General features: G+C 39.9%; 1 protein-coding gene across 3 annotated transcripts in view; it reads right to left on the bottom strand.

The window, feature by feature from the left end:
- Positions 1–3,215: 3,215 nt before the first annotated feature.
- trappc9 (trafficking protein particle complex subunit 9) overlaps positions 3,216–21,359 on the bottom strand; it is a 272,399-nt gene continuing 254,255 nt past the window's right edge. For all 3 annotated transcript variants that reach the window (XM_046059801.1, XM_046059800.1, XM_046059802.1), the window contains 2 exons: positions 7,589–7,812; positions 3,216–4,216 (listed from right to left, as the gene is read on the bottom strand). In XM_046059801.1, coding sequence (XP_045915757.1) covers positions 4,037–4,216; positions 7,589–7,812 — 404 coding nt within the window. In that variant the 3' untranslated portion in view covers positions 3,216–4,036. The remainder of the gene's footprint in view (positions 4,217–7,588; positions 7,813–21,359) is intronic.

Here is a 21,359-nt window from a genome sequence, read left to right on the forward strand (position 1 = left end):
CATCATTGATTACATGTCTTCACTGTTGAAACAGAAACGGGGCAGACGAGTCAGAGGATGGATAAGCATAAATCAATACGATATCAGTTAGGAGCGGTATTTCGTGATTTCTTTTTTTTATTGACTAAAATTAAATTCAATGTTTTCTTACCGCCATTGACTGTTTTGTGTTTTTTAACATATCCCAAGTATTTTGCCAAAATAACGGTAACACAAGATCCATTAACTGGCTTTTTTTGCGCACCTTTTCAGTGCATCTTTTAGCCTTTATTCCCCCACCTCCCAAAATAAAGGGTGTTTTTTTATGTTAAAAACGCATCATCTTTTAGGATGTTTTGTGATAAGATGCCTATTCTGACAGTTAATGAACAAGGTGAAAAAGAAGTAGTAATATTTCATTTCATGGCGACTTTAACTGGGAGGAAATTCTTACATAAGCAGCACTCACATTTTAAGTTTATTTTCATTTCCTATTTAGCGGCTTGCATGCCGGGCAGATAGTATACTAATTAAGTCAAAGTCAGTGGATCAGTAAACATGCAGCGGAGGAGGATTTCTGTGCGTTCCTCTCTGCACTGCTGCTAACAGGCGCGAGAATGAAAGCAGTGCAGGTGTCAAATCGCTCGTCTTTCTTCAGCACACACCCTAATCCCCCTCCCCCCGCAACATCATTTACATATCAAGGTTGCAGGTATATATATAAATGGACGTGACTTACCACTCAATATCCGAAAGAGAGGAGAAAGGGTTTTTAATTGAACTCTGGCTTCTTGGAGATTCATTTGCATGAATGTTTTCATGCAGAGCGAGGTTCCCTACTGTCTCCAGCAGAGCTCCGGGGGATTTCTACTGCCACTAAATGAAAGGCTCTTGTTTGCTCTCAAACAACTCATTTTCCTCACTGTTACTAACTCCCCAATATTAGACAGAGAGGGAATGCATCAGCACAGATTGGGGGACGATTTTTTAGGCTGATGAAAATCAGAATTACTGGAATGCTGCAAGGTAATGAAGGTTGGTGGCTAAATAATACCGTGTTGATTATCTGATAAGAAACCTCATTTAAAACTCGAGACAAGATGCTTAGTCTCATCTGGATGTCCTCAATTCTGGGGAGGTCAGCTTGCTGTTCAGGTTGGCAATAGTGTGGTGAAGTATCATTAAATCTGATACACACTGATGCCATGCTGTGTTTCTACTCATGGACGTCTCACAAAAAGACTTCATACACAATTTAAAGCTGCTCAAGAGGTAATTTATGGTGCAATAAGTACTCAACACCTTTACTTAGGTAAAAGTGTAGAATACTCATATATAAATCATACATTCCAAATTGTAATCTTCAAATTAATTTAACTAAAGCCATCAAGTACTCTAGTTGTGTAAATGTTTTCAAAAATAGAAATACTAACTGAGTAAACATACTTACAGCATTTTTGTCACAGCTGGTGCAAGCAGGGTAACAGGATTACAGCAGTAGGCCCCAAATGTAGACGCCTGAGGCAGAGCTGACGCAGTGTATTACAAAATGGAGGAACACGGGTGAGGCGGTGAGGCAGGCAAGTGTCAAAACCACCGAAGGCAGTCCAAAGGGGCAAACATATATCCAACAAAGAGCAGGCAAGAATCAGCGGTCAGGCATTGAGTTTCAAAACATGCAGGCAAGGCAGACAGAAACAGGGACCCAAGACATGAAGCAGACAGCAACATAACATATGATGGTCTGGCAAGGAGCGAGTGGAAATGGGATGGTCAGGTAACTGCAAGGCAGATGAGGGAGGGTGAAAACAGGTGAGCAGGGAAGGTCAGGTAACCTGAAGTGGGAACAGGTGTGTAAACGGGTGGGGCAGTCAGGTGATGTGGAAAGGATGGGACAGTCCGAGGACATCTGGTGACAGACTGTGACAGCTTCCCTCCTCCCCGTTCAGCCAATCTGTTAGTGGAAACAACCAGCAGTGGAAGGAAACTGCATAATCTAACGTTTGTCATGGTTATCAACTTTGTGACGCGTCAAACCAAATCACGTAATAAAAAAGGTGTGAATAAGGTGAATCTGTTTTCAAGAAGTGAGCATTGGAGACACTTAATTGCAGCCCTGCTTTGTAATCTACGCTTTTAAAATGAATTTACAGAAAAATAAAGTTATAAGGGTCAGTAAACAATACGCACCAACTCTTTGTTGACCTGTACTAACAGCAGCCCAGGGTCCACACACTCACGTCAACACAACCCAGTTTTACTGCTGGATGCAGGAGCCTATACCCACTAAGAGCTGCCTTTCATCTTTAACAGACCGACTTTTCAAAGCCAGCACACACACACACAGACACGCTATCCTTAATCAAATAAATAAACAGATAAACAAATTAATAAGCATGGAGGGCATGACTTTGGTAACTGATGAACTCTGGATTCTGTGATGTATTATTCACATATGTAAACGAACACATTTGCCACAAGTGGAAAAGCTGTTTGTCACTGAACTACAAATGTGACCTTCATGGGGAAACATCATTCGATTCACAAACAGCTATATAGAAAAATGTAATCTTCAAAAAACCGCATCTTTTTCTTTGCCATGTTGTCTATGCCATTACTCTACATAAATATATACACTTTCCTGGCATAGGGTTAATGGTCAGGCAGTGTGAATAACAAGAAAGTGCTCGCTGATCCTGTCATTATGACACACTCAAGCTCTCATTTCACACAAAGCCTAATGGCCAGTCAGGAGGACGGACGCAAGCTGGTCGTCATCACTGATAACCCTCCGTTCAAAGCCCCAAGACATTTTAGCCTCTCGACGTGGCTAATCTTCATTCAGTATCTCCTTATCACCCAGTTCACATTTGGTCCACCAGCGAGGGGATGGAGTGGCGGCCTGCAGTGTGAGTACACAACACTCATCCTATATTAGCTACAGCTGGGACCAGCGGTAACATCAAAGGTTGGTGTGAGATTGTTACTGGAAGATGGCTGATTCGGGTTCCCAGACAGACAATGAGTAATAGTTGCGGTGGGTATACTGGTTTACTCCCAGTGCATCAGAAAGCACCGAGAGAAGAGCTGCACAATGAACAGTATAATGATGAAGGGTCCTCCTTATATTTGCTGTGAAATTATTTTACGAACTGATGTTCATGTGAATGTCCCTTTCGGCTGAGGTGATAATGGTTATCTCAGTAGGCAGAAAAAGAATGTCAAATAAACAAAGGTTGCCTTCGTTTTACATTTATTTACAACAATTATATGTCATACATAATGACAGGCTAATATAAGACCGTCAGATCCGTCAGCGATTCAGTGTTGTGGCACAGAGGCAAAAGAAACTGTCCATATACCATATAGCAGTAGAAATAAATACATTTTATGTGTACATAACTGGCTATAGGTTCTGGCTGATCACATTTGCAGTGTTTGTAAGAGGCTCCTCTTCTTCAATAAGGGTTTCTGCTCGGTAATAGTAAGTTAAATTTTATTTTCAATAGATATTTTGCTGTTTGAAATAAAAAGTAACACAATAATCCACTAAATAAATGGCACTGTGATTTAAAAATCAAACTGCTAAAGATAAGGAAAAGTGTGATATTAGCATTCCCTCACACCAAAAGTGGGCATTTACATATCCGAGCGAAACAGTTGGAAGCTTGGCAACATAGTGACGACTTGCATTTCATGCCATGGCAAACATTTGTCCTGCCAGCTGGGAACAGGCTGCTGCTAGCCAGCCAAAACAGCTAGCTAAGTAAGCTTGCTAGCAAGGAGTTAGCTAACCACCGGTTAGCTAAGTTACTATTGTATTTACATGTAATTGCGCAGTGTCTTAGTTCCCCTCACGTTCCATCCCAACACACCTGCACACTGGTGGACTGTAACAAAGAACACAAGTGTTTTGAAAAGAATATTTCAAGATTTCAACCTTTAAGAAAATGATATTTACATGAGATACAATTCACAAGACTATAGTATTTACAGAGAACAACAACAACACACTCCATCCTTCATTCAGAGATAAAACGATGATGCCACCAGGTCCTTAGGCTCCAGCCTGTAGTGGAGTGTCCAGGGCTCGGATGTGGACGCTGGGTAGAGTGAACCAGGCTAAAGGAAGCTCTCGCCCAGCACTGTCATCCTGGAACTTGATATTTAGGTAGAAATCTCCAGTGTAGAGGAAGAGCAGGGCACCCACACAGACAGAGCTTTCTTTGGGTTTAACCTGGTGATGGCAAAGACAGACAGCAGGAAGAATCAGTAGCAGCCCCGTTTCAGTATAATGAACATGGCACACTGGCAGCCAGAGTGAAGCCAGCAGGGGAGTTAGTCTGAAGCTCACTGTGGCTTTGATGAACGTTACAGCCAAGTCCCAATTCCCAAAATTAAGATGTGTCGCACATTCAGGAATATAGGGAATACATTCACGCTTTCATCTGCTTTTTAGACTACAAACTCTTTGTCTGGCATCGACCAAGTCGTTTTTTAATCGCCTCCAGCTTGTTCAACATTAAGCCACTGGTTTCCCTCATTTCAAGTCAGAATTTAAAGTGATTTGAAACTAGCTTGAGTTTTGTATGCCATGTCTGGGGATACTGTTCCCAGACATGCATTAATGTGTTTGTTATAGCCTGTATTGCAATAAAACACAATGTTATAATCATCATTTTGACAAAACTGAAAGCACCCATGATTGTGTAACACTAAATATCATCTTGTATGAAAATTAATGGAAACCAATGGCTGCATGGAATGGAAGGGTAAATTTAAATGGACAGTGGTCATCTTTATCAAATCCATGGATTGGTGTAAATGGGCTAAGTTGTGGAAAACACTGGCATGTGCTGTTGACACACTATTTTAACGACTATGGGTAGCTACTATTAGTCGTGTTGATGGTAATGCTGCGGCAAAACTTTACTTTAAACTCACACTATTTAGCAGTGAATAAACATTGAATACATGGTTAATAATTAGATACAATAATAATGTAGTTATAAGCTAATAAATTTATGAATGTATTTGTCAGCGAATATAACTCCTCCTGGGGGCATCTATTAGTGGAGGCGGCTGTACAAACAGATAATGAATGATGATATAGTAAAACACAGTTGTGTTAACATCAATAAACATTTATTAAATATTTCTATACTACTTATAAACACTAAATAGAGGATTTAAAGTAAAGGGTTACCCGTGTTGTTTCCACTGATTTGTGAAGGCCTACCTTTCCTTCTCCTTCCACCAGTACTACAGGTATGTCCATGGCTAAAGGTTCTAGTGCTGTCTTTTATCATAGCCTAGATGTTGAGAATTATTGCACATATGTGTGAGCAGAAACATATACTTTGTTACTTTGTGAGCTGACCCCCATCACAACATGAAGCATTCTGGTTCAAGAAATGGGATGCAACTGTGCTAAACTAAAACTAACACTTCAGTTTAAACACATTCGCATTATTAGTGCATTTGGTGGGACCTCTCCTCCTGCCAGCTGCCAGCATAAACGACTATTGCTAGTTTTTTCTTCAACTTTACTTTTTTATTTTGAATCCTGTGCCAACATGAAGCATTCTGGTTACATAATGTGACATAGCTGCAGGGCTCGATAATAACGGTGGCCCGATAGCCCAGGGCCAGTAAAACATAACATCGGGACAGTTGAACTAGCAACTTACTGGCCCGATCTCAACATCCTGCAGTTTTTTTGCAGCTCTTGGCGTGCACCGATGTCAAATCCAGAGTTGTAGTTACGTGACGAGAGGTTGTCAAATGTTATTTCTCTAGTCTCAATCGTGCGGCAACCTCTGAGTCGAAAGAGAAACCATGCAGACGGAACTTAAAGCTGCATTCTCTCTAACAGCCAGCAGGGGGCTAGTTCCATTAGAAATAATGGTAAAATGTTGCTACTTCTCAGCTGATTTATTACCTCAGTAAACACTTTTAAATGAGTTTATGGTCTCAGTCGCTAGTTTCAAGTCTTTTTCAACACAGCATGATGTTCAGTTAGTATGTTATGGTCTTATTTAGGGGAAATTATACGATAATGCAGCGTATGCTTTTGGACGGGACTACCTTGTGATTGACAGGTCGTTACCATGGCAACCTGTTCATCAGGATAGAGGCGACTCGTGTCCGCTGCTCTGTGTACATTTTTCATAAATGGCTGTCAGCAGGAGAGCACGTCATGTTTGAGTCTGTTAGTAAGTTTTGTTTTAACAGTAAATTGTTTTGTTTACCTTTTTATTTTTTATAATTTTAACTGTGATTACATTTTTGTTTAGTTTTTTTATATCCAGGATGTATTTAATAACCAATTAAACACTTTTTGAAGGAGGGACAGTAAAAATTGTCTTCGGGCCAGTAAGTTTCAAACCCACTGGCCCAGCGGGGCCAGCTGCAAAAAAGCCCTGAGCTGTGTTAAATATTTCTCTTCGCTGTTTGTTGGGAAATGGCTAGGGCTGCAGCTAACGATGATTTTAGCATTCGAAGCTTCTATAGGTTATTTCAACGATTAATCGATGTGTCATTTAAGTACTTTTGCTTGGCGGCGGTGCCCCCCGTAACGGGATCAGCTGTGCACGTTTATAGGTGATAGATATTTATTAGTAATTTCGGAAATTCATAGTGTGTCATACAGCAAACATCAGACCAACAAACAGACAGCTGCTTTACAAACACAAACATCACTCGAGTGCTATACAAGTTATACTACAGGCTCGTCCAGACTACACGACTTTCAGCGTCGGCCGATGGCCGTGACTGATCGATGACAGGGACACACACACGCTACAGGAGCTGACAGCGGCTATGGCACCTGACGCTGGTTTCCAAACCACATTTTGTCAAGAAAACACACGTGAAATGTGAAACGGGAAATGAGCGATCCTGCACAGGAAACAGCTGTTGTTTGTTACTATAAAGATAGCAATTATAAAGACAAAGAATATGGTTGAAAGGATGGATTAGTACACGCAGGTAACAGGGATTGTCTGAGCTACGGAGAGCTGGAGGGGAGTTAAAAGGTGCAGCTCCCGACAGCCAGTTAACTCCTGACTGTGAGGTTACAACTCACGGCCCAAAAAGGAGAACAACAAACGCACGTGTGCACATTTTCAGCTGAGATCTGCGGCTTATTTTGGCTTCAACTCAACAATTAATCATGATTTCAGTTAAATGCTAAAGTTGCTGTTACTGTTACCTTGTCTGTGGCCCGCTGGCACAACATAGGGGCTTTCTGATCACATGCTGTCGTGCTGTTGCTGAGGCGACAAAAGTTTCGGTTTATGGTGGACGGACGGTAACATTACAGAGTTGTTGTTTTCTTTATCTTGAAATAATCCCATACTTTGGACACTTTATTTTTTGTCCCTCGCTGTTTTCTCTCTCTTCCGCCACTTTGCAAACAGCTCCATTATAATCACGTCGTGTTCACAGCGTAAACGCGATGTGCGACAGTAATAAATGTCCCTGCGAAACACTGCTGTATAGTTAAACGATGCGTCAATGCATTTTATTAATCGATTTTATCGATTTAATCAATGAATCGTTTCAGCCCTAGAAATGACATCAACATAGTAATCCAGTCCTCACTGACCGTGTCGATGTAAAAGGTGTTGGAGCCGATGACGGTGACCGTGTCCTCCAAATCGTAGTTCTGGACTCCGTTCTGGAAGTCCTGATAGGGCACCACGGTCAGAGCCAGGGGTCCCACTGAGTTCTTGCTCAGATTGGTCAGTTGCACCTCCAGCGTCACAGCATCACCCACTTTACAGTCAGCAACGACATCGCAGTCACATGGCTTCCCATTCACCAACACATCTGGAAATAATCACAGTAGGGGATTATCAGGACCGGAGGGGATGGTGCCTTTGTCCAACATTTTCTACAAAAATGGAACTCTGAAGAAGTTGATAGAAACAAGAATTAAAACCTTTCAAACCAACGTTTAAATCTCAGGCACGGTCATTCACAGGATTCCCATCCAATCCGCACTTCATTTAAATTCATTAAAACCCAGCCCTACCATCAATGGCCTATCATACTGTCTCACGTGGAGGATCAATAGGCCTTGTTTGTCCTAAAATACATTTTATTGACATCAGAAGAGAGCGCTGCCGCCGCCGTGGGTATTAAACTGAATTCCCTCCTGTTAATCTCATGCATGACTAATTTCTGTCAAGAAGGGAGGAATGAGATTGTTGGAACAATCCCACAATCCCACAAACACACACACACAAACACACACACACACACACACACACCAGTAGTACATTTATATCTTCTCACGTGGCTATACCTCCCCCTTTCCTGTCACAACCGAAACAGTGAGTGAGTTCAATTCAATTCCGCTAATGTGTGGCCAGTCACTCCTGATGTGGCCCCTATTTGGCTAAGGTGAAGAGGGAGACTCACTGATTTGTTTCGAACAACAAGCTCAGTGAACTGAGCTCCCGCACGCCCCTGGCGGGCTGAGGAGAAGACTGACTTCAAACATGGAGGATACAGGGGCACCCAAAGAGATCACCAGAGTAATGAGTCCTACGAGAATAACAGCAGCAGCAGCACACACGCACACACAAATATACACACAAACCGGTTGTCATACGCTTTCTAGTGTCACACCCGCGGCTGTGATAAACACTGAGTCAGGGCAGCTGAGCCTGTGTGACAGCCTGATGAAAGAGGCGAGCTGCGTTCAGTGCCGCTGGTGTGCCGATTTGTTGCATACAGCGAGGGGTGGGGGTCGAGGGTGTGTACGAAGACAGACAGACGATCCAGCAGGACGGAGGGGTGGTGGTGGGTGTGGGCGGCTGAGGCCGTGCTGTCACAGTCAGTGGGAGAGCCCTGGGGAGGCTGGAGCTACAGGAGGGTGACATTCAGCTCCATGTCTGTATTAAAAACACACTTCACTCAAAACAGACAACTAGCAGCACTCACAGAGGGGCTCAGAAGAAGTTTCATCCCCCCCATGATTTCTGTTGCAAAAAATAAACGCCTCTCTTGATTTGGAATGACGTATCACTTTGCTGATACTACACCTCTTCCCTTTTGGAGGCCTTTTTAACCTCCGACCAGGCCGTCATTGTAAATAAGAATTGGTTCTTAACTGACCTGCCTAGTAAAATAAAGATAATTAAAGTATTTAAAGATCTTAAATACTCACATTTTATTAAAACGTTCTTTGTTAGCCAGTAAATGTTATTCTGTTCTAAGATCAGACACTTTAAACCATACATTTACAAAAAATAAAAATGTACAACATGCGGTAATATGCTTCCTTGGCAGTTCATGGTAAACAACATTAAACACTGCCATGTTTGAGAAGTCTGACTTGTTTTATTAAATGTTTATGACACCAAATGATTCCTCTAAGGTCTAAAACACGAGTCATCAGCATCTGTAGCTTTTTTGTGATGGATTTGCTTGAGATTTAGCCACTTGTTTTTTCCAATTTGTTTTTTCTTAAGAATGTGACCAAACTGAGTGTGTTCACACCTGGCTGACATCCAGTCACAATGCAAGCCAGACCACTGCCTGACATGGTTTGGCTGAAGGGACTTCTGCATTAATGTACAACTGCATTAACATGTGTTTTTCCTCATCCAGATAAGATATGTGGACATAGATCACATGGTTGTGCAAGGTGTAAGTGACACCTTATATTGCAATCAACTAGCCACATGTCTGTACATATATTGTGTTTTAATAACATTGTTGTTAGTCAGACCTACCAGCCACAAACAGCATTTTAATTATCTCTTGTGACATGCACATGGAAATGCATTGATTTTTGCTTTTACTGGAAGACCCCTGGTGATGCACACATTCAGTATATACATGCACACACATATAACACAATCCTTTCATAGCCAGTAGCGCCGAGCCTATAGTGACACCTTAGCAAGTAGTTATATTTAGTTTGTTCAAAGTCTTGTTGCTAGGAGATGTGCAAATTATAGGTAGCCTACATTGTTTCTAAAACTGGAAATAAATTCTTTCACATTAAAAGCGAACAAAAGAGAATGGTTAGTCTGTAATGAGCTGATGAACTCCCACACACACACGAGCTTCAGTCACACACACCCACAGCCTGAACATTTGCTACACGCTTTCTCTACTCTGCTCTCCTGGATTGTGTAGCAGCACCGAGGCAATCAACTGATTTGGATAACCAACATGTACGCAGAAAAAAAGCAGTGAGAAGAAATGGTGGCCCAATCCAATGCGTATAACCGCAACTGTGTTCAAAAATACATACCATTTTATGTAATACAAAATAAAAACTTGTTATTATGAAATAAATGGGATATTAATTACAGTTGTGGTAAATTAGCACTGAGGAGATAAGACAGGACTAGCTAATATTCATGTTTTATACAACGCATTCATTACATAACCCTCAAAACAAATAAAACAACTAAGAATGGAGATTAAGGTTTGTGATTGGTTGTGGTTCTTTCCAGACTCTCAGCAAACATCTTTGCCTCTCCCCACAGAGGACTCAAAAGGTCATGACAAAACACTGCTTTCTGAAAGCATCTGCTGTGTGTTTCCTGTTGTGCAGAACTGAGTGCTACTGTGCTACCATGCTCTCTAGTTTACCTTCACTGTGTTTCTGTTAAGTAGGTTTGTCGAGGAATGTAGTGTCCCCAGAAGCTTAATAAGCATAGGCATCCCTCAGGCTCATGGAGGGAAACAGTTAGTGCTGAATCACTTGAGGAACACTGTACTCTGAACTGATTATTTTATATAAATTAAACAGCAGGTCTGTATTTGGGGTCTACAAAGTATCAAACAAGCACAAAAGACAAACTTATCTTGTTTCTACATGAATGGAATAAAATTTTTTTTTTTTTTTAAATCAAATATTTCTGTTGCTTGTTCTTGATGCCCCCTCAGGTTTCTTTTTTCAAACTAGTTAGTGAGAGTTTGCCTCACATTTATTAAAATATTTTTTGCATTTGTGCTAATGAAAAACTGTTGGTAAGTCGTGTCTGACAATGTTTTGACAGACTGACAACCTCTAACGATATAGTTGCCAGCTCTGCACTGTAGCTTCTTAAGCTAACATTAGCTTCACAGACTGAGAGGACAAGCTAGGTCCAAGCTCCAAACCCTGCAGGTCTTAATTCAGATATTTTTAGGTGAAAAGCTTAAAGCAATGGTTGATAAAACAGTATAATGTGCTAAAAAGTTAAACCAAGAGTTTCCCACAATATTGTTCACCAGCCATCTGTCGTTTACGCTTGACAACTGCCAAGCTACCTGTTAGCTACCTGCTAGCTATCTGACGTGAGCCAGTCACTTTGATTGTTTAAGTAGTAAAAAGCCTCTTTGACTCTTATGAACAGCAGAGACACACATTGCAAACATAAAAAATAATGTAGAGCATGTATTTTCTTCTCTAAGTTAATTAACTACAGCCAAGTAAATTTGCACTGTTGGTCGTCATTGCAGCCTGTCAAATAAACAGTTGCTCAGCCTTTCATTTGTTTAAACCCGTTAAAACACTGTTAATTATCCAAGTTACAATTAAAATTGTGCAATTTAAAAATCGCACTGGAAATAGTTAAAGTCCTAGCTACACATTATTTAAAAGAACTACAAAGATACTTTAACAAAGACATAATAAACTGGAGTTTCCTTCGTGCCTGATGATATTGGCTGGAGGGAGAAGGAAAAGGAGGGAGAGCTGGAAATGAGAACAGAAAATGACGAGGTTAGTGAGCTGCAGAGGAGCAGTTTGGCCCCTTAGAAGAAATGTACTAATAAAACAGGCCACAAAACACAAAATAGGTAAATGTCAGCAGGAGGGAGGATGAGGATTTGGAGGAAGAAATATCACTGCGACAAAACAGTGCTCCAACAAGTGCTGCACGAGCAACAGGTACACTACAGGGCGAGTGTGTGTAAGAGTGCTCTTTGTTGAGAACTGACTGGGACTTTTTTTTTTACTGCACTTTTTCTGTGTTGTGGCAGTTCATTTATGCAATCTAAGAAATGAGAGGAATTGATCTGTACACTTCCAGCATGTTATGTAACGTGTGTAATAGGGTTTGGCTTTGCACAGCTCTGCCCAGATGCTGCTCCTGCTGGAGTCTGCAGAGGCAAAGCGCTGCGGCAGGCGTCGCCACAGCAACCAGGAGTGAAACAGAGAGAGCGAGAGGACACCTCCCTCCTGTATGAGTATGAAAGCTACAGATCAAACTATGGCTCTGAGATAAAGAAGCCTCTCCGCCCCTCGCCGTATCGCTGTCACACCATGCGAGCGCAGGTGAAGATAAAGATGACGATCGACACTCTGAGGTTTGCCAGTGTTTACAAGATTATGCCGTACCTCACGCCGGGTGTCGATTCAGCTCATTAAGATTCACTCACAAATGTTTTGCAGCGCTAAGGGGAAAGCGGACAAATCACATCCAAACAAATATAGCTGTCATGTTCATCACGCACATGTCTGAACTGTATGTAGGGAAATGCTCATTAAACAAAGGGGGTGTTACTCTGCTGCTGCAAAACTGATTACATCAGCAATATGGAAGTATTTAGTGAAATCCTCAAAGTGTGTGTGTGTGTGTGTGTGTGTATGGTGAAGAAAAAAATAATTGTTTAAAAAAGAGATAAAGGTTTTTTTGCAAGTTCTTGGAAAGGCTTGTTGTTCTACAAATGGAAGCCTGCAAAAAATACTAACGCATAACTTAGTTTGGTACATTAGAAGGTGCACAAAATGACATTATAATATTACAATTCAATATTAACCAATTCTACAATAACCAATTACAATTACATTTGATATATAAAGAAATGAACAACAATTACTCTTCAAACATCCAAAATGAGATATCCTAAAAATAAAATAAAATAAATAAATACATCCCACCTTAGTACAAAAGAAAAAAGGATGATGCCTTTGAGTATTGAGAGGAGACAAAATCACTAAAAGGGCAGAACAAGAAAAAAATCTCAGTGAGTAAAGGAAGAAACACACCTACAAAAAAAAGAACAAGAAAGGGGCATTCAGACTCAGGAGGAGGAGAGACCCATTAATCAATACTAATGGATTAAAGTGAAAAAGCACAGTTGTTTTACCTTAACCATCATGCTCCTAGAGTAAGGCTTCAATTTTAGAAAAAAAATAGCTCAGCGCATTCCTATAACTGCTATGTCCAAAAACAAAATAGTTAGAATGACTGATAATCTGCAGTATGGATTTTTATTTAACCTTTATTTAGGTTAACAGGTAAGTCCCATTGAGGTTGGAATTCTCTTTTGTAAGGGAGACCCAGCTAACATGGCAGCACGCCGACAAAATGATATAAAACCAGGCAACAAAACAACAACAACAAGAAAAGTCTAAAAGTAGGCACAGCACTGACAAACTGACAAGGGTTTACGGTAGTCCAAACATTCTGCCAGAGATTTTACATTCATCAGTTTACTTTTCTTTTGAAGACAATTGTGGCTGGAGCAGAAAATCTGGAGGCTTTCTTTTTCATCTCTGTCCGTACATTACAGACAGCAGATATGTGTTATGGGATGTGAGATAATAATTACTTGAACTATGTGAAATAAATTTGCAGAAATATGATGGTAATTGGCCCAGAATGGCTTATATAAAAATATACCAATGACTCAATCAATGAGTAGAAAGAGATGGCCAGACAACTCTGGACTGCAAAGCACAATGTGTGAGTGATTTAAATTTGGTTGCAAATCTCAGTGAGTCCAGCATGTGGAGACAGTGTCAGAAACAGGATTTGTACATTATACATACACGAAAAAAGGAATTATACATTAAAAAATAAAACAGTTTTCACTGATAGAATAAAAGGCATGATTATAGTAGGTTAACCATACTCCAGTGGCAGTGTCTTTTCCTCCAAGATGAACATTAACAAAGAGTTGTGATCTGACCCAGATGGCCAGGGGATCAGGGTCTAACAGCTCATCTCTGTCAGCGAACGCTAGTCGGGCTGGGTCATTGATGAATGCTCCACTAGAGCTTGAGGATGTGCTTTAAAAGGTTCAGGTGTTCAGCTGTAAGTCTAAAAATAACCTGCTAACCTATCCCCCTAAGCCATCTGCCCCTTTTGTAATCATCCCCATAACAACCACTTACTAGGTATCTGTTGTCTTTTCTTTCAACAAACGTTAACGACACGAAAAGAAGCCAGGAGCATGTTTGGATATTCTGCCACTCACTTGAGGTGAGTTTGGAGCAGGAGCCCTATACAACTTATACTATATTTACACTTTATACTGCTCTGTTTGATAGTAAACTGGTGAAGGCAATATAAACCAAGCATACATTTTCAGATTAAACATCTCTCATTGAAGCATCTTTCTAAAAGTTCTGAGTAACTGCTCTCCATGTGTGCCTCTCTTTGGAGTCCGACCCTGACTATGTTTAATTATTTCACTGCAGCAGGACATATTTAAGAAGCTTCATCCCAAACAAGCAGACTGGGTGCTGTAATTTCAATCAGCAGCGAGCAGCAGCGTGTGGCAGAAAGATTGGGGGTTATGTTGCAGCAACAGTTTCTAAGCACTGTAGGATAATATTGGCTCAACTCCACACAGGACACCTAACTGAGCTGAGCTGCATCTAGTGCGTACATACTCATCGCTGCTCTGTGAGCATCATGGCCATGGGAGCAACAGCATTACTCATCCAAAACATTCAACCTCGCTTTCATTCCCCACCGGTGGCTACGTGACTTATGTTTACTCAAATAATAGTTCTCCTTTTTTCCCACCCTTCATTCCGTCTCTCCATTTTCCTCTTCAAGAACAGGAGTGTACTCTGACGGCTCGCTGTTTGTATGGTAGCGCCCAAGGTTATCATAGTTTAGCATCCTTATCCTGCACTTTCAGCCGCACTCAACCGGGCTTTTAAAAGCAGGTAGAATACTGTGAGGATACAGGGGTTACGATCAAGATTACACGCACTTATTAAGACATTCAACAGTACATTTTATTGCTTTTATTGCTAAATGTCAGACTACGACAAGTGGGAATGAGAGTGCACTTTGTGGTGCTCTAAAAGAGAATCACAACCGATCTGAAGAGACTCTTGTATGTGTGAGAATAGGAAAATAACGTTGGCTCTTGCAGTCAAATTCTTTCTTATTTTTAATGTTAAACCTGATTTTAATGATTACTGTCAAAGAGGTGTCTCCGGGATGTGTTGCAGGCTTCTGCTGTATGTTCATACTAACAGATGCCTAGTTTGCTTAGTTTATTATCCCCAAGGCAAAGTCTTCCACCCAGGTTTGGTGCAAAAAATGAGAAAACACAAACACATCACACAAAGAAAATTTGCAGACCGTAACAAAAGACATGGTGTGGTCAGTTTGCTTCAAACCAAAGTGTTTGTTGGATTGTCGTCTGAAACCTATTTTGTTATTCTTCACACACAAATGAGCACAACATGATAAACGTCTTTGAGGAGAGATTGGCCAAAGGTCTGCATCGTTCTGCCGACAACACATCATAAGAACTATGTCGCACAATTGATACCTTTCGAGCTACAAACTAATTCATGTCAAGCATGGCCAGGGCTTAATGGGTCTAATGTGTACAGAGCCTGTGCTGCCGATACACAGTGCACAAGTCACCCAAGGTTTCATACTGTCCACATCCAACCCCTGCCATCAGCTTGTCAAAACAGACATCAAGGTTTGACAAGTTGAAGAGTGGTGTGTCCTTCATGTCAGTTTTGGTGCGTGTCATTTACAGAGGACGGTATAATGCAGCTAGTTGCTGGCACATAGTTCACACTGTGGTGAACCTAGCCCCCTGGAAATTACCTCAAGGATTTTGTTTTTGCTGAACTGTGAGTGTGGCAGGAAAAAAATAATACCGTAGGTCTAGTATCTTTGCTCTATAGCAACTTCCCAAAATAGGACAAATCAATAGGGAACACTAGTGTGGTGGCTGGGTGCCATTACACTTTAATGGCCCCATACTGAGATGGCAGTCTCAGCTTGGGGCTTCCTGCTGTGCAATCATATAATTCTTCAATCTGACTCTTTTCCCAAACTATTCCTTCTTTTTGAAAACTCTGTTCAGAGCTGAGGAACGCCTATTATGTCTGTATTATAACCTCTGCAGCAAATGTTTCATTGTACAGGTGTAAAAAAGCCATATGCGAGTTAAAAATCTGTGGTCGGGGTTGTTGCAAGTATTCCAGGAAGCAAAGTCAAATCTTCACTTGAACATAATTTGCATGGGCTGATTAAATGGACTTGGACTCAATAGTTGCTCCAGATAACAGGATTTTGTCTCACTGTCATTCCAGTTCTCAATCAATTTCTTCCCTTTCACAAGATAACCTCACATCAGCTTAGGCACTCTTTGTTCTACTACATTGTGTTGTGACTGCTTGTCGCCTTACACATTTTGTAAGACTCTCACAAAGTTCTTGACCTGCTGCCATATCTAACTGTGACTGAAGTAACATGTGGAAACAACTCATAACTCTGTGTTGTGATCTCTAAATCCAATCACAAAGTAAAAACAGAAATTAGACGTAAACAGCTGCAGGAACCCTCTCAAAAGGCTCCAAAGCAGCCTTAATGAATGAAAGAGTTACAAAAACTGTAATGTTAAATAAATGTAAATCAATTCCCCTCATACAGTGTGTCAACATACTAACTAACATTCTAAACAATGCTTTACAATTTACAACATATGTATCATGTATCAGTTTGTTTGTATATTGAGGAGTGGGCCACAGAGGTCTGGTAACCTCACTTCTTTCAAACTCTAAATCCCCAGATTTAAATATTTTTTAAACTCGTATGCTTCAACAACAAGCATCAAGTGACATCCCTTGAGGTAATTTATCTTCTTCACACAGCTCCTTCTGGAGCCACAAAAGGCTTTATACAACTTCTTTAACATATGAAGTTGTACTCCCCAACATATATAAACACAGTTTAATGTGTAGAATCAGTGAACTCCCCCTTTAATTATAAATTGGTCTTTTACATTTACATTTATTCATTTAGCTGACGCTTTTATCCAAAGCGACTTACAATTGCTGTACATGTCAGAGGTCGCACGCCTCTGGAGCAACTAGGGGTTAAGTGTCTTGCTTAGGGACACAATGGGGGATTGAACCCGGGTCTCTCACACCAAAGGCATAGTCTTATCCATTGCGCCATCACCACCCCGCCTTTTATTTATATGCGAAAAAAAATCTAAAACTTGTTTAAGACAGTAGAAACTAGTGAAATTTTTGTCCACTTGCATGACCCGCCAAGTTGGGGAAAATTATTTTCATTGAGCTGGTAGATGATGTGCCCTTGTCCTCCTGTGTAAACTTAAATTTTTGTTCCCAGCTTCTCTATAATATCTGTTGAATTGGTAACCAATTAACATGGCAAGGGGTAATTTTTTTAAAACACATTTTCAGTGCAGCTTGTATAATGTTTCTGCTTCAGTTTTATGTACGGCTTAAATTGGTCGCAGCAGTGTTTGTGGAGCTAAAGTAGGTTTTGGCTGTTTTGCTGAAAGTCATCTTCTACCTGTTATACCTGAGCATGTGTTTTTCTGCTTAATTTCCTGCTTATGCTAAATACCTTTAGTCAAAGTCCTAACTGAAGCTACAGTACATCAATTCATTTGTCTTTTTTTTACTGTAACTAATTGAATCACCAAACAAAACCCCATCCCAACAATCTAAGTTGGGGGATGAGCAAATATTAGCTTGTCATTTGACACTTCCATGAGTATTGTTTTGATTTAAAGAACACTGCAGTTCCAAAAATGGCTAAATTCATCTACCAATGAAAGAATTTTATTCCCTGAAAGCTGGAAACGTGTACTTAAGCAGAAGGAAATAACTATTAGAACTCACTGGAACTCATCTAAAATCAGTGAAATGAGTGGTTTGCAGGTGATGAATAAAATGTATGTATGTTTAGCCATTATTTTCTGAAAGGTTTTCCTCATTGTTTAAAATGTGTCATTCTCAGATATCGCCACGTCTTGTGAAATTAATACATAAAGTATATATATAAGACTAAGCAAGCAATTTACTGCCATGCTGTGTTCAGTTTAGTATGTTATCATAAACACAAAATACAACTGAGGCTGATGAGAATATCATTAGTTTTGTAGGTATTTGGTCATAAACTAATGTATTGGACGAATTGAAAAAAAGAATAGAAAATTTGACCTCATGCTGAAGCTAGATGAAAAGTTAAGGGATCAGAGTTGAACATGACTGTGTGTTTTATATTGTGTGGCCTCCCGTGCAATAGTTGTCTAGACAGTTCGATAAAAAACAAAAAATGTCGATCTCATGGAGGCATAAGTCGGGGGCTCACCACAGTCATCATCCTCTGGGGACCATGAATGTCTGACAGTCTGAACCTATTGACCAATGGATATTGCTGCCCACATCTCATTTAGAAGGACCGAAAGGCCTTCTTCTATGCAGCTACATTTGAAGAAACTGAAGCCAGTAGGCTGTACATTTGTTTACAAAAAATATCTAGCCTTGTGCAGCTTTACTTTCGTGAATTTATTGTTCCAGGAGTGCGATTGCTTTTTGAATTCTTATTCCCTCTCTGCATATCTCCCTAGTAAACATCATTACACATCAGCAAAATGTGAGCAATGGGTTTTGGCAATCCTTCTTATCTACTTCCCTTCCCACACTTTCACCTGTAACCAAATAGCATTAAAAAGGATCTAATTTTTCTATTTTCCAAATGTAGTTTACTGCCACTTGGCCTCAATTAGGTAAAACCTCTTGATTGCTGCCTTCAGTTTGGGACTGATTAGGGTAATCAACAACAGGCTCATGGAAGAGCTCTCTTGCTTGAGGGGCAACCAATACATAACTACAAAACATAAAAGAAGACATCAGCCAAATAGTAGCTCTTACTGCTGAGGTAGCTTACATGATAAATAGATACAATAATGACAAATGGCTTCTTTGACCTTCCCTATAATACATTCCCAAATTTCTGCTGAATCTTAAAAAAGCATATTACAATAAATGTTTTTTTTCCCTCTATCTCACAGTTAGGAAGAGACAAGTTCATTTTGTACTCCCTCATTATCATGAAAGCTTGAAGTATAGTCAGCCATGATATCATGGAGCGAGTCTGAAGCTACTGGTCCGTGTCTGCGCTGAGTTAGACAGGAGATGAGTGTTCAACAGGCCTGTACTGAGCATTTAAAGGCAAATCTCTGTTAATCACATATGGATGGAAAATAATTAGGGCTATCTTCCCCCAGCAGACGTCGATAGCCTGGGTGTTGAAGCAGGAAAAAACAGCTGCTGCTATAAATCTGATTTGATAATCCAGTATACTGATTTGAATACAACCAGAACAGCTTTTCTCACTGTTAGTGACCACACAGCAAGACAGAATACATTCTCACTGCTTAAAGATATCATTTATACTCATAAATACCCTCACTGATGACCTTTTTTGACCTATATGAAGAAAAAACAACTCTATCTGAGGTGATTTAAAACGATTTACTTTGACTGCTACAAAATCAAGGTGACTAGGAATTGCGCCACAATGTAACTGTAATGTAATTACAGATAGTCATAACAGTTCATTAATAGAAACTGAATTAAATATCCACAAAATCTAAATCATTTATGTGCAGACCTTTACAGAAGTAGATTTAGGCCATTTTGAGAAATATAATTTGCTCTCTTGCCCATAGTTAGATAAGAAGATTGGTATTATTCTCATATACTGTATGTCTGTTATTTTTACTTTTCCGTATTTGTGCTGGTAGGTGGATTTTGGGCAGGCTTTATTTCTTAAGGAAACTTGAGAAAGCAAAATTCCGGTGCCAAATTCTTGTCAACTTGTATCTATTGCCTGCTTTGTGGCAGAAGGCAATTACAAACTGCAAATCATTTTACAACTGTTGTAATATGACAATTACATATGACCTTGTACCTTCCCTGTAATCTACTTCATCGGGACTGTGTGCGTGTGTTTTCAGATGTCAGGTTTGATTGACAGTTGCCTGGTCAAGCGCGCAAACAACCCCCCAGCTGTCATCACATATTGATTCAAATATTACTAAACCCCAATTGGTGTCCCAAAGTATGTGATGTCACCATTTCAAAACAGAGCCCTGCACAAATCAAACCAGTGTGCACAAGTTGGAACAGTTTATGTGCAGACAAAGTGTTTCAAGTGTTCAAAGTGTTGTTGAGCAGAAAAGTTTGTTTATGTAGGACCCTATTTTGTCATAAGACGTGTTTCAGTCACCGTTTTTTATGCTTATTTTGAAGTATCGCATTAGAAAAGGTAGATGGAAAAAGCAAAATTTAAAAAAAAAAATCCCAAATTTCACAAAAACCTTTTTACACTAGTTTGAGGTGGTTTTTGCCTTTGTGGAAAAACAGTTAATGCGCTAAATGGGAGATGGAAACACTTGCTGAATAAGTTCTGATGTAGCGAACTTGTAACTCACGTCTGACCAGCTGTTTCCGCTGCCGGCATCTTGCCGGATATTCCCATAACACGTGGAGACATGTCTGGTAGCAGTTTGCCCGCTTGAAACACATTCCTGAGGACCTCTCTCCATTTTTCTAAGATCAATGGCCAGCAGTACCATGCGACTGGTTCTGTTTCTGGTTTGGGACCCATACATCTTGTTTATTACAGCCATGTGTAACGTCAACTACTGACGTAACTACGCTTGCCGTAACCTGGTTAATTCGCTCCAGGCATTTCGCATTTACTTTTGTTTTTCTTTTTTTCGACATTTCAAAAGTCCGCTTAAAATTCGCATGACAATTAGATGGAAACATGGCTGTAGTAGATGCTGTGTGAAGAAAATAGTTTAACTTAAGCTCTAGGCAGTAAGCGAATAAGCAAATTTCCCAAAATGTCTAACTATTGTTTTATGAAACAGTTTATGAAAGCTCTGCATACTCATCTCAGTCATATAAGGCTAATGACGGCGTACCCTGAGATAACCTACCCTACCCTTCATTATGTTAATCCAGTTCTTCTCCAACTCCACCGGGAGAGAAGTTTCTCCACAGAGGGCTTCAAACACTTGATTCTTTTCTTTCCTCTCATTTTGTAAAACACTTGTGGACATCAAACTCTTTGACATACACACATATACATACATATATATATATATATATATATATATATATATATATATATATACATATATATATATATATATATATATATACATATATATATATATATACACATATACATATATATATACATATATACATATATATATACATATATATATACATATATATATACATATATATATACATATATACATATACATACATACATACATATATATATATACATACATACATACATATATATATACATACA

This window comes from Micropterus dolomieu, linkage group LG09, assembly GCF_021292245.1.
Source record: "Micropterus dolomieu isolate WLL.071019.BEF.003 ecotype Adirondacks linkage group LG09, ASM2129224v1, whole genome shotgun sequence".
Lineage (NCBI taxonomy): Eukaryota > Metazoa > Chordata > Actinopteri > Centrarchiformes > Centrarchidae > Micropterus > Micropterus dolomieu.